General features: G+C 39.4%; 1 protein-coding gene across 1 annotated transcript; it reads right to left on the reverse strand.

Moving 5' to 3' along the window:
• Positions 1-1,980: 1,980 nt before the first annotated feature.
• Positions 1,981-3,940, reverse strand: LOC149844546 (phytohormone-binding protein-like). Its single transcript, XM_089994750.1, has 2 exons — positions 3,714-3,940; positions 1,981-2,514 (listed from the first exon to the last, which is right to left on the reverse strand). Exons 1-2 carry the CDS (start codon positions 3,892-3,894, stop codon positions 2,240-2,242), a joined length of 456 nt encoding a protein of 151 aa, XP_089850876.1. The 5' UTR covers positions 3,895-3,940; the 3' UTR covers positions 1,981-2,239.
• Positions 3,941-17,625: the final 13,685 nt, after the last annotated feature.

Consider the following 17,625-nt stretch of genomic DNA (forward strand, 5'->3'; position numbering starts at 1 on the left):
AAGAGAGAGACGCGCCTGTCTAAGTAAATTTTTTTTTTAACTTCATTTCCTCCGTTCCTTTTCTTTTTTTAACAAGGGGGAAGGTGGATAAAAAATAACATGAGTTAATGAAGGCAACGAGCACGCTAAACACCGTCCATCGCATCCAATATTTGTTAAAAATGTTTCTAGACGTCTCTTTTTTTTTTTTCCGTGCAACGCACTGGACGAGCCATCAAACATACCTATGGGATACATTTTTCTAAATCTTGCAAACTTCATGAATTTACATTGAGTAAAGAAAGTTGGGGTTATGCAAACTCCTACCAGTTATACAACTATACCAATACCATTGAGATTCGAACTTAAAATTGAAACTGACATCAATTCCAAGAATTGACTGGTTCTATTTTTTGAAATCTGCAAACTTCATTAATTTAAGGTCAATTTTTTTTCTTGACAGACTCCTACCAGTTATACAACTATATTGTTGGTATTCGAATTTAAAACTGAAACTGACCTCAATTCTAAGAATTGACTGCTTCCATTTTTTCGAAATCTGCAAACTTCATGAATTTACAGTCAATTTTTTTTTACAGAGAAAGCTGGGTCAGAAAGACTCTTATCATTTATACAACAATACCATTGGGATTTGAACTTGAAACATCCCAACACATGGTCACTAACTGCTCCTGACCAGACAAGTGGTCAAAGTTGATTGACTAGGATCTAGACAGCCTAGAAATTACACAGTAATTTTTGAAAGGCAAGCTGGGCTTAGTCAGACCCCTTACTAGTTATACATCGATACTATTGGGATTTGAACTTGCAAGGTCCCAACACAAGGTGACGTGCTCTAGTTGCTCCTACCAGACAAGTGGAGCCCCTTGTTGGTTTTACACTCAAAGTTGATTGAATGAGATCAAGAGTCGATGGATTCTAACAAAAACACCATTGCAGTGTTTTGCACCGTAACCCAAATATCCCAAAATTCTTTGGAATGAGAGATTTGGCATCGACCCTTAATCCACCATGGGTGGTGGATTTTGAATATCCCTGGCCGAGCCCCCTTACCATTCTATACAAGTTTCAAAGTTCTCCTTGATTTCGGGCCTGCATTCTGAAAGAAAAGGGTACAATGTTAGACATGGTTAGGGGTGTAACTGGGTTGGGTAGACCTGACCTGACCTGACCCAGTCTGATGCCCCAAAACAATTATACCTGACCCAACCCGATTTTAGTGGACTCATGTAATCGAGTAAAATATGGACCTATATAAAAAAAGGAGTCAGGTTTTGGCTACGTTAACTGTAGATCCAAAGCAAATTTGAACCTGACCCAAATGGTTCCACACAACGTAAAACATAAGTGACCTGAACCTGCTATTTACGAGAACCAACCTGAACCTGAACCGATTATCTATCCAAAGGCTTTTCTTACTTGAACCGACCCGAACCCAAACCTGATGACACCCAAACCCACCATTGGAACCCGAACACATTCCAAAAAAAATCGGATTTTAGAAATCATTTTGAAGGAGGAGGCCCAGTGCTGATTCCATTAATTTACATATTTTGAATTTGACTAGGGAGTAATTCGGTTTAGAGTACATAACAAACCGAGATCTAAGCTTAAACATTAACCAATTAAGACCAGAACCAATTATAGCAAAACCCATATTTACCTATACGGGTCTATATTGTTCAGCCATACCCGGACCCTGCGAACATGGATCCGAATAAAAATGGTTGGGTTCTGGGTCTAATCCTTGGACCCAATGAAAAACGGGTCTTATCAAAACCCAACCCAATTATACCTGACCAAACATCCTCTTGTGAATGGTGTTGAAATGTGATGTTAATTTGTTAAAGGCCGTCAAGTTCATTCCCAATGCAGTGTTTTGGCAACACCATTCTCCCAAACAAAAGAGAAGATGAGAATGGAAACCACAACAATCCTTCAATTCAAGTCTCCCAAGTCTCCATGTGAGTTGGTCCCAACCTGGTTATCTGAACTTGAACAAGGTTGGTTGATTTGATCAACAATTTTTTTATTTATTTTCAGCACATAATAATATTGCATATAAAGCAAATCTTACAACAACATGCAATGCAACTAAAATTAAGACCGTCCATGAAATCCTAACATTTCCTTGGAACATACAGAAAGCAGGTTAAAAAAAAAAATGCAGAACAGTTCAAAGCAGTTGCCCTTTATTTAATGCATATACCAACGCTGCAGACATGAGACTGCAGGACGTTCAAGCCTCGTTTAGCAGGTAAGCTTCAGCAAGCTTAACAAAGCCCAGTATTGGTTCTAGCAATGAAGCGTTCTCCACATCACTTTCCACCTCATATACTACAGTAATGTCCACTTGTGTATCCGTCTCCCCGATCTGAGTGAACCGGAGGAAGTTCTTGTATAATTTAAAGCCTTGGTTCAGATGCCCTCCTTCCACGACCTCAAGGCCCCAGATGTGTTGAGCCTCATCGATTTCAATAATCTTCTCTCTTTGGGTTGCCGTCTGGTGCTCATCTACACATATCATGACCACAATCAACACAACACAACTAGGGGTGTCAAAGGGTCGGATTTCCTCGGACCCGACCCGAACCAAAACCTGTAGGGTCTAGGTATGGTGATAAATAATAAGACCCGATTAAGACCTGGGTCCGGAACCAATACCCGATTTTAACCTCCACCCCCGGCTTCATCCCCATTTCATGTCCTCCATCCGGACCATCCCCGGTCCAAACGGGGGTGAGGTGGGGTGGGGGCCAATTTCTCCTCGGTCTATAGTCATTTCATAAAGGATTGGGGACGGGGCGGGGCGGGGCAGGGAAATGCAGGGATTGAGACGGGGACGGGGTGGGGTGGGGGAAAGAGTAAGTCCATCCCTGCACGGAGATAGATTTTAACCTTCATCCTTGCCTCCATCCCCGTTTCATGCCCTTCATCCCCGGTCCAAACAGGACGAGGCAGGGCGGGGCCCCGGTATCCCCCGGTCCACTGCCATCCTTATACGGGATAGGGATGCTAATGGATCAAATTCGGAACACATAAGAGAGTTGGATTCAGTCGGATCTAGAATAGCCAAACATTGCAAAACCTCCATCCTGGGTCCGACCCATTTGCATCTCAAGTAAGGATGCCCCTCCTAAGTTTTCCAACCCTCATTATCTCATGTCAGATGACAAGCCATGATTAGGGGTGTCAACTGGTCGAACCAAACCCTATAGGGTCCGAGTATGGTGATAAATATGAAGACTCGTTTAAGACCCAGGTCTCGACTTGAAGGATTCAAATGATACATGGAGCTGGGTATAGTTTGTGAAAACTTATACCACACCGGGCCGATCCGAGTTCCAATTAAGACCCACAAATTTTCAATGTAAAAATAATAAAAATATTATTTTATCAGATCTGGTTCTTATCAGATCCGGGTATGGTTTCTCTTATGGTGAGTTCAATTAGACTCGGGTCCGGACCCAATACCATACCCCAAAATTGGGTCCAAGTCTGATTCTACTTGGGTGCGAACCAAACCTGACCGGCTGACACCCCTAACCACGATAGCCCTTATCTAGAAAAAGGAAGTAAAAAACGCAAAAAAAAACAAAACAAAAAAAACAACCAAACAGATGTGGTTGAGTTTGGTGATAATAACAATAATAGTCTTTCACATGTAGGGATGGATCATCATAGGAAGGGAGAGTTTGCAGGGGAACAATTACCAATGGGAAAAGTTGCCAACAAGAATGAGCCAACGCCTCCATCTCCTTCAACGATCTCCATTGTGCTGTTCATTTTAGCAGCAACATTTGACAACAAAGCACTTAGCTTCTCTGTGAATGCCTTCCATATATTCTCATGGCTCACTTTAATGGTGATCTGACCCTTTGCTTCCTTTGCCATTTCTCCTTGATGGGGGCTGAGGAAGGAAACCAGAGAGACACCAATGATCTTTGTTTTAGCTGTGAGGGTTGATAAGGCTAAAAAAAGGGTAATGTCGGCACATAAGGCCAAAGATATCAATAATGTCAATGTCAGTAGATAAGGCCACAGATGATAAGGCCCATTGAATATGCAGTTGGGTTTCACTCGCCCCTTATGGCATCCCCATCTTAATACTCCTCTTAAATCTTATGATTCAAGTTGTTTTGATCCCATCTGACTTCATAGATGGAATAGTTGATTTTTAAATCACCAAAAAATCCTACTGACTTAGGATTTAATTGTCAATCTTCAGTAAACGAATCATGCAGATCACATCTGTGGATTCCTATTTGATCAAAATTACTTGCATCAATGAAATCCCAAGGAGGGGGTATGAAGTTAGGGATTACGTACATAGGGGATGAATGAAACCAATTTGATGGGCTATGAGAGTAGATAAGGCCACAGAGGATATGGTAGTTCTTTAGGGTGTGTTTGATGGCTTGTCCAAGATTGAACAAAAAAATAAAACAGAACAGAACACATGTTCTGTTTGTTCTATAACAACTATATTCTTTTGAACGTTTTTTAGACTGTACACAACAGTTATGTTTTTTGTGTTTGGCGACCATTGGACACACAAAGATAATGGACAAGATAACTTAGTTTTGGATAGTACAACCAGATCTGCTCCACCATATGAGCATTACACATTTATCATAGAAAGAGAGAGAGCTCGGGATGCCTTTGTTAAAATGTATCTCCCAAAATCGTTGATGTAAATATAAATATATATACTTATATACATAGAGATACATATACATATAATATATATATGTATATGTCTCTCTCTCTCTCTCTATATATATATATATATATATTATTTTTTATGTTTACCCGATAAGAGTATAATTGTAATTTCCCTTCTTACGCATATTCCATTTGGAATATGTTGTACTTTTCTTCCTTTTTATTTTTTATTCTTTTTATTTTTTACCTTTTCATAAAAGGTGCATTGGGGGTCCCCCAATAGAGTCGTTGGGGCCCCCCAACGGTCACAAATGTGACCGTTGGGGGCTCCCCAATGACTCCTTTGGGAGCCCCTTTGCACCTCCTCTTTCTTGTATAAATAGGGGTGTTCCCCCCTTGTTTTCCCTAAGCTTGAGAGTCTCAAGCATTTGGTTCTTTCTCTAAAATACATGCCATTGTGCATGTTTATTATTTTTACGCTTTTTGCGTACTTTGTTCAAGTGTTGTGTGAGTGCCTTCGTGCACATCTTTTTTATATTATTTGTGCTCCTATGCGTATTGTCTTTTCATAGACAATTTTACATCGTATCAGAGCAAAGTTGATTATTGAAGATCGTGGGATTCTCCATTTTCGAGTGCCTCGAAAAACATGCCTTCCGATCTTTGAAGTTTGAAGTGGTGGATCTTTCTTCTCAAATATTTTAGAAGAATCTTGTGCAAAGTTGGTGTTGGAAATATTGTGTTGGTACACTTTTTCCTCTACCTCTTTACTCTCTAATGGGCGAAAAAGAATCCCATTTTGCTCTTGGTTTCAAATTAAATGGGTCAAACTATCATGTTTGGGCCGGAAATATAGAGGCTCATATAAAAGGGAAGGGCCTATGGGGATATGTACTTGGCACAATTCCAGAACCGGAACCCAAGATTACCGTAGTAAATGGAAGCGAAATCAAGATTCTTGAGGGAGAAGAAAAAACCAAAGCCCTTGAAGAATACTCCAAGAAACACGATGAATGGAAAATGAAGAATTTCAAGATTCTTTCATGGTTTTTCTCATCCGTGGAAACCAAGATTAATGCCAACATTATTAAATTCAAAAAGGCATCGGAAGCTTGGCATTATCTTGAAAAAATGTAAACCTCAAGGGATCTCTCTCATAAGTATTACCTTCAAAAGAAGGCTATCTCCCTTACTCAATGTGAAATGACGATTAGAGAATGCTTTGTCGATCTTTCCTCTATTTGGGATGAGCTTGCAATGCTTGAACCAAAATGGAGTGGAGAGGCAATTGAGCTCCGTCACAAGCAACTTGAAGAAGATCGATTCTTCAACTTTTTGAATGGGCTAAGGCCAGAATTTGAGCAAATAAGGTCATCTCTTCTCTCCTCTTTTTCTCCCCCTTCTCTTGAAGATGTTCTTACCAAATTAAGTGGTGAAGAGACTCGTATGAATTTATGTAAACAAGGACCAAATGTTCTTGCGGTCCTTGTAATATTGAAGAAAATAGTGAGGTCAATGCTGTATCCAGACCTGAAAACAATGTAAGAACCTATCGTCCCACTCACTTTAAATTTCAAAATCAAGGTGAAAATGGTGGTCAAAGAGGAATAAGGGACTATAGCAAAACTATTTGTCATTTTTGTAAAGAACCGGGTCATATCAAACCTGTATGTCCCAAATGGAAGAAACTTCTAGCCATGGCTACCACTGGTGTACCGCAGAAGGATGAGGCATCTTCGAGTGGGACCCTTTCTATAAATCAAATAGTGGAAGCTCTTCAACCTCTCCTCAAGGGATCTACCTCCGGTGCGGCCGTATCCACTTCTTCCTCTCCAGGTAAAATCTCTTGGCTTTTGGACTCCAGTGCATCCTTTCATATGTCCTCAAATATTTTTTCACTTTCCGATTATTCGAAAAATGGTTTCCCATCTTATGTCTCCACTGCTGATGGAACCTCTCTTGAAATTAATGAAACAGGTAATTTTGAAACTCAAGAATTTTCTATTCCAAAAATCAAATTTATACCTAAACTTAACTTAAATCTCCTCTCTGTTTCTCAACTCACGGACCACGGCTGCGATATTAAATTTTCTTGTGATAAATGCTTAATACAGGATCGTCAGTCCGGGAAATTGATTGGGGAAGGCTTTAGAAGAGGAGATTTATACTATATGGAATCTCTTCAAGTTCCAAAAGTTTTGTGTAATGTTGTCCGACATAAAGATATAAATGTGTGGCACAAAAGACTTGGTCATCCTAATATCACCAAGTTATCATATTTATATTTTGCAAAAGACCTATGTAAAAGCTCTTTTTCTTGTAATGACTGCATTCTCGGAAAAATACGAAGTTTACCTTTTAAGCAAAGAACTATATTCTCTTCTAAAACTTTCGAAATTGTTCATTTGGATGTTTGGGGACCTGCACCTGTTGTTTCAAAAGGAGATTTTTCTTATTACGTAATATTTGTGAATGATTTTTCCAGATATTCGTGGATATATTTTCTTAAGTTTAAACATGAAGTGTTTTCATGTTTTAAAAATTTTCATTCAATGATTAAGAATCAATTCAACAACAACATAAAGATTTTTAGAAGTGACTCTGGAGGAGAATATCTCTCCAATCAATTTAAGGTATATCTTGAGGATCACTGAATTATTCACCAAAGGTCTTGTCCTAAAACACCTCAACAGAATGGGTTAACTGAAAGAAAACATAGGCACATTATTGAGACCACTAGGACTCTTCTTATATCTCAAAATATTCCTAAAAACTTTTGGGCTGAAGCAACTCTTGCTTCTGTTTATTTGATAAATCGGTTGCTATCTAGGATATTAGGAAAAATATCTCCCTTTGAGGTATTACATAAGCTTGAACCTGATTATAATAGGTTAAGAGTCTTTGGATATAAGTGTTTCATACTTACGGATAAGAATGACAAGCTCTCTCTCAAGGCTATTCCTTGTGCCTTTCTTGGTTATTCTGAAACTCAAAAAGGTTTTCGTTGTTATGACCTTAAAGATGATAAGCTATATGTCTCTAGAAATGTAACTTTTTTAGAAAATGAGAGTGGTTTTGAAAAAAATGTTTTTTAACAAGAAAATTTTGATTACTCTTTCTTATTTGACTTATTGTCTAGTAATGATGATATATCTAGTGATGATGAGGTATCATTAAACCATGATGAGGAAAATGATGCAGATATTCGTGAACATAACTCACTTAATGAACAAGAAAGTAGAGTTCCAAGTGAGCCAATAACCTACTCTCGTAGAAACCAAGACACCTTTAGAAGTGCTATTGATCAATATAGTGAGCTTTCTCCTATTCTTGACCATAGAAGATTTAAAAGGAATAGAAGACCTCTAACTCGTTTTGTATCTTTTGACTCTTTTTCACCCCGATATAGGGCTTGTCTTAGTGTCATTCACTCTTATTTTGAACCAAGAAATTTTGAAGAAGCTAAAAAATGTATAGAATGGCAAGAAGCCATGCAAAGTGAACTTAATGCTCTTAAAATGGCAGAAACTTGAGATTTCCAAACTCAACCTATAGGAAAGAAAACTATAGGCTGTCAATGGGTTTTTAAAGTTAAAACTAAGAGCGATGGTTCTCTAGAAAGGTATAAAGCTCGCTTAGTTGCAAAAGGGTATGGGCAAGAGTATGGAATTGATTACGAAGAAACCTTTGCCCCTGTAGCTCAAATGGTTACGGTTAGGTGTCTTATTATTATTGCATCTATTAAAAATTGGAACATTTTTCAAATGGATGTTAAAAATGCCTTCTTAAATGGTGATCTTAACGAAGAAGTATATATGGATGCCCCAGCAGGCATGATAATTCCTAAAGATAAAGTTCTTCGTCTTCGAAAGGCTCTCTATGGTTTAAAGCAGGCCCCCAAAGCCTGGTATGATAGATTTACTAGTGTAATGCTGGAAAATGGTTTTTCCTCATGTTATACTGACACTGCTTTGTTTACTAGAAAATCTAATGCAGGGATTGTAATTTTGTTGCTCTACGTTGATGACATGTTAATTACAGGTGATGATGTTCAAGGAGTCAAGGGTATTAAGTCTGTCTTGACTTTAAAATTTGAGATGTCAGACTTAGGTTTTCTGACATATTTTCTTGGAATTGAGGTTGCACATTCACAACGTGGTTATTTTCTATCTCAGTCTAAACTTGCCTGCGAGATTATTGACAGGTCAGGTATTTCTGATGACAAAGTATGTGAAACTCCTGAAGTTGTGGGAGCAAAAATGAAGATTGACGACGATGTTCCTCTAACTGATCCTACTCCTTACAGGCTGTTGGTAGGTTCTTTAATGTATCTTAGCATTACTCGACCCGATTTGTCACATGCTATACACATCGCCGATCAGTTTTAGCATGCTCCTACAACTGTTCATATGAGTGTTGTGCTTCGCATCATCAGATATTTGAAGGGAACGGTGAATAAGAGAGTATTCCTATCCTCTTCTTCTGAATTGAAATTGCTTGCTTATACTGACTCAGATTGGGGAGGTGTCCCTAGTAACCGTCACTCCACCACTGGTTTCTGTGTTTTCTTAAGTGAGTCATTGATCTCATGGCGATGTAAAAAGCAACAAAAGGTCTCCCTATCATCCACTGAAGCCGAATATAGAGCCATGACATCTACCACAATGAAAATTGTATGGATTCGAAGTCTTTTGGAAGATATGAGAGTGTTTATCAGAGAACCAACAAAGCTGTGCTGTGACAATAAAAGTGCAATTTATATTGCCAAGAATCACACCTTTCACGAGCGAACAAAACATATAGAGATGGACTGCCATTATGTCAGAGAAGAATACTTGAAGAAGGTCATTGATCTACCATACGTAATGTCTGAGTATCAGCTTGCTGACTTCTTCACCAAAGCTCTATGTTCGCCCAGATTTCATTTCCTCCTTGGCAAACTTGCGGTTATCACATCGTAAGTTTGAGGGGGGGTGTTAAAATGTATCTCCCAAAATCGTTGATGTAAATATAAATATATATACTTATATACATAGAGATACATATACATATAATATATATATGTATATGTATCTCTATATATATAAATATATATATTTATATATATTTTTTATTTTATTTTTTATGTTTACCCGATAAGGGTATAATTGTAATTTCCCTTCTTGCGCATATGCCATTTGGAATATGTTGTACTTTTCTTGTTTTTTATTTTTTGTATTTTTTATTCTTTTTATTTTTTACCTTTTCATAAAAGGTGCATTGGGGTCCCCCAATAGAGTCGTTGGGGACCGTTGGGGGCTCCCCAACGACTCCTTTGGGAGCCCCCTTGCACCTCCTCTTTCTTGTATAAATAGGGGTGTTCCTCCCTTGTTTTCCCTAAGCTTGAGAGTCTCAAGCATTTGGTTCTTTCTCTAAAATACATGCCATTGTGCATGTTTATTATTTTTACGCTTTTTGCGTACTTTGTTCAAGTGTTGTGAGAGTGCCTTAGTGCACATATTTTTTATATTATTTGTGCTCGTATGCGTATTGTCTTTTCATAGACAATTTTACAGCCTTGTCCAGTTTTTTGGGTGCCGTTCATCTCTGCCCAAGACACCTTGTCCAGTTTTTTGTCCTGGGTATAATGTCCGTACATAAGGCCAAAGGAGATGAACGGCACCCAAGATGCCTTGTCCAGTTTTCTGTCCTCGGTATAATGTCGGTGCATATTGCCAAAGAGGACATGAGGGTAGACAAGGCAGACAGGAATAACTTACGGTAGTCTCGGTAGATAAGTCAAAATTGGAAAAGGCCCAAAGGATCTTGGATGCATCCAAGTCCCTTGGACACCGTTCATCTTCAAGATGAAGGGCACCCACCACCAAGAACAGGGGAGCAGATCACGTCCAAAATAGACCTTGGACAGGAAACTGTCCATGGTGCCTTAGATACCGTCCATCATCAAGATGAACAGCATCCAGAAGCTGTCAAAAGGATGGTCCCCACAAAAATCTTCGATGCTGTTTGCTTCTTATATGAGCAGCATCAATGGCTGAAAGATGGATGTCTGACATCTGTCCAAAACAAGAATCCTGTGTTGGTTTGTGGCTGCCGTTCATTTTGACGATGGACAGCATCCATGGTATCTGAGACAGTTTTTAATTTGTTCAAGGCTCCTTGGACCTGATCTGCTCTCCAAAAAAAGGGTAATTGCTAAGAGTTGTCAACAGGTTGGGTTCGGTTCCGACTCAGGTGGAACCCAACTTTGACCAGATTTTTGGGTATGATAGCGGGTCCAGACTCAGGTCTAATCGGATCTACTATAAAAGAAACCATACTCGGACCCGATAAGAATTACATAAACCATACTTGATAAAATAATATTTTTTTATTATTTTTATATTGATAAATTGAGGGTCTTAATCGAGACTCGGGTCAGGCCCGTGTCTGGTATAAAATTTCACAAACTATACCCGGGTCCATGCGGGTATTAATCAGGTCTTCTCATTTGTCACCATGCCCGGACCGTATGGGGTTTGGTTCGGGTTGGGTCCAGATAAACCCGACCTGTTGACACCCCTAGTAATTGCACAAATATTAGGCATTGAGTTTGCTGCCGTTGATGCTATTCATCTGGATGATGAATGGTATTGGAAAGTATTGTCGGACCCATATAGTTGGAGAGGTACCGTTTGGTGGGTCTTTGGATGCCGTTTATCTTGTTGATTCATCTTTGTGATGAATGGCATCCACACAAGGCCTTGAGTTCTTATAAAATTGTAGTAGGGGTAATGCATTTTAATAAAACCACCGTAAATACTTTCCATTTACATCAGAATTTTATTTTGGCTCCCCAAATGATATACGGCTTATGTCCAATGTTAATGGCTCCTTCCATCCATCCAAAAGTCAGGTGCAATGCCTGCAAATACAGGTAAAATACTAGGTCATGCTAATGTTCGTGGAGCAATGCCCTAAGTCAGGTGCAGTGTCAATATATATATATATATATATATATATATATATATATATATATATATATATAGAGAGAGAGAGAGAGAGAGAGAGAGAGAGAGATTTCTTAAATGTGCAAACTTTCATAAAAAAAAATTACATATTCTCATATTTGAAAGAAAATTCATATATTTAGGAGAAAATTCATATATTTGAAAGAAAATTTCGCATATTCTGATATTTGAGAGGCAGTTGGCATGTCTGAAGGTAATTTGCGTGTATCAAGAGTAAAAAGGTTATTTTAAAGTAAAAAAATTATGAATTTTAACATCAGGTGGACTTTATAGTAGAATCATTTCCCCCAAAAAAAAAAGGAATGTAGTGTGGATGGGCCAGGAGTTGGGATATCAATGAATAAGATTTTATCTGATATCTGGCCAAATTTGATTCTGTTTAGTTGCATTTGCTAAGTCAAAACCATATCCGATCATAATTGAATGTAGATATGGTTTTGACCTTTTTGTGATCGAATTCGAAGGATATTCGAATCCATTTACATGTAAAAACATTGGATCCAATATGAGTTTTTCACCATCCGAATTTGAATCCATTTAGCCAAGATCCGCTTCATTGAGTATGATATTTGGCCATATCCGATCCAAATCCAAACGGTTTACATCCCTGGCTAGGAGGGGTTGAATGGTCACATGCAGCCATATGTCAATGCATTGCATGTGGCATAAGAAAGTGCACCGAATCAGCCTTCCACTAGGCAAGTTGCCTAGTGGAAAGAAGCCAATAAAATGATATAAAATATATCGCTGCACATATGTTGCATCAATCCTTGTTAACATACAAGAAATACATAAATAAATACACCCAATCAATGGGCGACATGGGCAGAATATTTTGAAACTTCTTTAACTAAATCGAGATCTAACAATCGATTTCACACCAAATCATTGACCAATAAAGCAAAGTTGGCGAGAGCTAGCTTCGTTTCGAATCTTCAAGCTTTAACCCTCTCTTGAAGAGTTTGACTACACCCAGGACAGCTCAATCCACTCAACCTGAGCCAAGTTGTAAATCAAGTCAAGAGTCTACTTTGACTTGTCTGCGATTGCATCGAGCTCACGCGGCTTCAGCCTGTGATTTGATAATCATTGGGGAAGCCTAACTTAGTTGAATTTTGAGTGCAATTGGTAAACCAAACCAGCAGTGAGCTAGGTTGATCAGGTCAAGTTAAATGTGCTAAAGAACCAAACTTTGACTATTGACAAAGCAAGATGACAAATCCTTAAAACCATCTTTTCGTGTTGTATCCCCATAAGAAAGTAAGGTCAATGGGGACACACCAAGGATCTGCTAGGACATCCAAATAGTGCCTACCATTTTGAATTCAACGGCTAAATTTTATTAAATTTTATAGGGATTGGTTCATAAATGCCCCAAGTTCTTGAGCAAATGAGTACTCTTTTTGCACTCTAGTATTAGTTTTATCATTGATGGATTAAAAAACTCTTCCAAGTTTGGTATCAGGTAGAATTAGTCATGAATTGCATTTCCAACTTAAAAAAAAAGTGTTTGGATGCCAAATCATTCATTGAGGATGCACTAATTAGCTAAGTACAGCTTGATTTAGAGTAAAACACGATCCTAGTTTATGAACTCAAGTGTTTCTATTAATGTTACATGAACTCGGTCACTCCTCTTTGGTTCACATTCTACTTGTTTACAAAAAATGATCTTTTTATTGATCCAGCTTGAAACAATTTATGCTGAATCACGCTTAGCCAATTTTACAGGTATATGCAGTTTAGAACCTTGTTGGTTTCAAAGCTGCCTAGCTGCTCGATTTTGAAGAAAGTGTGTTTCAAGTAATAGCTTCCTAGTTCCTCAAATGGGTCAAGCATCGGGTGATGTTTTTGTTTTGGACTCGGAACACCATTTTTAAGGAAAATTATCCATGACCCGGTTTCCAAAGCTCCTATTTGTCAAATTGGGGTCTCTATAGGTGAGGAAATAGTTGACCTCCAAGCCCCTCACTAGGTTGGGTTGGCTCCTGTCCAACCTGGGGCTGTCAACTGGTCAGCTTTGTACCGAGTACCCAATCTGCCCCGAACCCTATCCGTTGACAGCCCTAGGACCAATGTTGTTAGTATCGGTATCAGCCCTGAATCATTTGGGCTGCCGATTCAGCCGTATTGGCCGATACCGATACTCAGCATAGGCCGGCACACTATTTAAAAAATTTCCTTTATCAAGATGTCATGATCTACAAAACATTTTTCCCAAAAAAATTGTTGTATTTATGCTTGGTTCTTGTTTCTATCCAAATGCATCAAGAATGAATGCAACACAAATACCAATGAGGTATACAATATCAGTCGAGACCCGCAAGCTAAATCTTAGATATCCCTTACTCAAGTTCTTCATCTCTGACCTTAAGTGGTATGTCCTGTAACTGTAACAGGAAGACAAGATTAAAACACAAAAGTTGATGTTAAAAGGCAAACCATGTACAACTGCCAATAACTCAAATAAAGCAAATCTTGTATTATCAAAACATTGAAAAGAGTTTGAAGGCATTACCCACCAAAATTTGGACCGAGCATGCCTGAAAAGACAACCCGTACAGAAAAGCATCATGAGAAATGCCATCAGTATATATGATTCATTAGCAGCCTAAAAAGCAAAACTTAGAATTGCAAAAAGAGGAAAAGCCCATACAGATTCCCTACATCAAGTCTATGAAAATGGTTCAAGGCTGATTTCCACAAATGAAGATGGGTCTGGGATGTCAAACTTTGCCAAAACCTGTAGGAACCACATTTTAATTGTCGCTAGTCATTCATGAACTGGACAAATAGAGATTGTTCCATCCAAGCCAATATTGGATGCAAAATTCCAACTTATTAAAGGTGAGGAATTACCGTAATAGCTTAGGAAACATATATTTCAAAGCTATAGTAAGCCATCATTGATAGGCAAACCCATCATGGAAATGGACACAAGTTGCATACTGAAAGGACATGAATAAGATAATGGAACGCTAATGCCCTGAAATAAAAAATCGTGTTACAAAACCCTCATGAGCATATGGTGTATGAGTTCAACTAGCATCAATACGATGGATGATGATTAGATTCAGATCCTCAATGTAAAAAATTCCAAATTCAAGTGATGTTCCCATGTGAAGCTAATTCTTAAATTTTGAAAGAGAATGTTTTAAAAGCAATCAACAATACAAACATCACATTTAGCCATTATAAAAATAAACAAAAGTTTCATAAATATTACAAGTACGTCATCATAATCCTGTATACCTGTAAAACCCCCTCTAGCGAAGTCGTCGGAGGGGATTAACTAAAAAAAAAAAAACAGTTTCCCCAAAGGAGAAACCGCGTAATGAGTGGGGGTGAGGATAAACCTCACCCCCCATAATCTGCGGAAAGGGGGAGGGGGGGCGAGGTTATCCTCACCCCCTCACCCAGGCCCTCCTTCCGCACCCTGCACAGAGAGAAAGAGAGTGTGAGAGAGAGAAGAAGACTTACCGGCGGCGGCAGCGGCAGAGAGGTAAGCCACCCCTCCGTCTTCTTCTTCGTTCTTCTCTTTTAAATCCGAACTCAGGGGGGGCCGGCAGCCATTGCTGACGGCAAGTTGCAGTTATTAAAAAAAAAAATCATAAACAGAGAGTGGGGGAGAGAGAGAGTGAGGGGATCGGCCAGCCGACCGACGCCGGTGGCCGATCTCCCTGCGTTGGGGGCGGCCGGCACCGGCCACCGGCCGATGCCCTCCTGGTTATAGTGGAGAGGGTCGGCAGGTGGCCGCCCCCTCCCTGTAAACGAAAGGGGCTTTGCCCCTTTCGGTCTTTTTTTAGCAGATCGGGTCGGTCTGGGATGACCCAGACTGAACCGGGTCAGTCTGGGTTGCGCCCAGACCGAATACCTTGGAAAAAAAAATCTGGTTCAGCCTGGGTGCGACCCAGACCGAACTGGGTCGGTCCGGGTCGCACCCAGACCGAACCGGGTCATGTGATTTGGGCGAACCGGTTCGGGTCGAACCGGTTCAAGCTAAACCGGTTCGGGTCGAACCGGTTCAAGCCAAACCAGTTCGGGTCAAACCGGTTCAAGCCAAACCGATTCGGTTATTTGTGGGTTCAGGTAGAACCGGTTCAGACCGGATCGGATCTGTACCGATCCGGTTGAACCAAGGTCCAAACCGAATCATTCGGGTATGGACCTGGGTTTTCAGTTCAGACCCAGTTCAATCTGGACCTGTCCAGATCCAGATTAACCAGGTCCAGATCTAACTGGATCAGTCTCGAATCTGGACCCAGTCAGACAGGTCTGGACCCAGTCAAATGATCCTGGATCCAGTCAGGCATATCTGGATCCAATCAAACTATTCTGAATCCAGTCAAACAGTTTTGGATCCAGTTATGCAATGGATCTAAATCCAAACAGACAAAGTTTAGATCCATATCATAATTGGATCAGAAAATAGTCTCGAAGTGACCCGAAATCCCAAATGTACCAAGAGATTCATTTGGATCCGTGAGATCCATTTCAGTAAAATGGACATATCTTCGCACTCTGAACTCGAAATCGAGTGAGGTTTGGTGCGTTGGATTCGTATTGAAGAGGGGAATCCAATAATTTATGAAATTCAGTCAAACTAGAAATGTAGAAACCGTGGTTTCTTGTATAAGATTCGAGAAGGGCATTTTGGTAAGAAGTTTGTGAACTGATTTAAAGTATATTGCCTTAATGACCAGATCCTAGTATTAGAGCTTCGTGAGGCTCAATTTAGGAGAGAGCACAATGTCAGCACTTGAAGTAAAGGATATTATAAGTAATCTTAGATGTAAATAAACATTTTTACGTTGGTTGTATTATGTTGCTATTGGTTAGCATGATAGTTTTGAGAGACCATGACATGCATAAATTCCATGCTTGACATTTATAGTTGATTTATATACATGTTGATGTGATATGCAAGTTAGTTTTGACATGTCATGCATGATGAAAAGAAATTCGAATTGTGATTACATGTTTATATGATTGCTAAATATCATGCATTGTGATGAGACCATGTTTAGTTTAGAGTCACATTTAATCTATTCACGTGTGAATAGATACTTTGAAATCAGCATGCATGACCCCTTAAATCCCGAAAGTGGCGACCTGTGGCAAGGGCTACCTGGTTCGCGGCCAGAGTGCAGCCACCATGGAGAGTGGGCCGCCGGTGATTTAACGATGTAGAGACACTACATTATTGCATGCTAAGTGAGAGAGGCGTGAGTCCTAATGTCACCATGAGATTAAGAATGAGATTGTTGTGATTAGTTATGACACCACTCGTGAGAGAACGAGTGAACTTTGAATGTTAGAATATTGTTCAATGGGTGAACTTAGTTATGACTTAGGATTTCACTCACACTAGTTTGAGACTCTAGAGGATCATGGATGGTTGATAACCATCATGTTTAGGATGTAGCATGAACCATGCCGAGATTGAGAGCTTGACCTCCCAGCTAGCTACCGGTGGGGTCCCCGTGGTGGTTCACTGCAGTGCCTGGTGGTCTGGGGACCACTGGAAGTGTATGGTTCATTGTTTGGCCAACATGTAGAATTAGGGTGTTCTACAGGGTTGATACGCTTATAGATGGCTATTACCGGTATAGCCAAACTAGAATTAGTTGTGTGAAAGAGAGTATTTGAGAATGATAATGAGGAAAATTAAAATATACAAACATGTGTGGTGTATCCAGAATTAAAATAAGACTAGGGGCTTAGAGCCCACTACAATTATAAATTATTGTTTATTTACTTATGATTATTTCTTACTGGGTTGTAGACTCACCCCCATTCTTGTTTAATTACAACTGTAGGTCCCAAGCATTAGATCATTCACTTATGAGCAACGTCTTCTTCTTCAGCAGAGCATTGGTACCTTTTACTTTCCTTGTCATTGAATAAGATGTATTTGCTTTATTTTATTATGAATGATGAACAATTGTAA

This window comes from Nuphar pumila, chromosome 2, assembly GCF_984573655.1.
Source record: "Nuphar pumila chromosome 2, dmNupPumi1.hap1.1, whole genome shotgun sequence".
Classification (NCBI taxonomy): domain Eukaryota; kingdom Viridiplantae; phylum Streptophyta; class Magnoliopsida; order Nymphaeales; family Nymphaeaceae; genus Nuphar; species Nuphar pumila.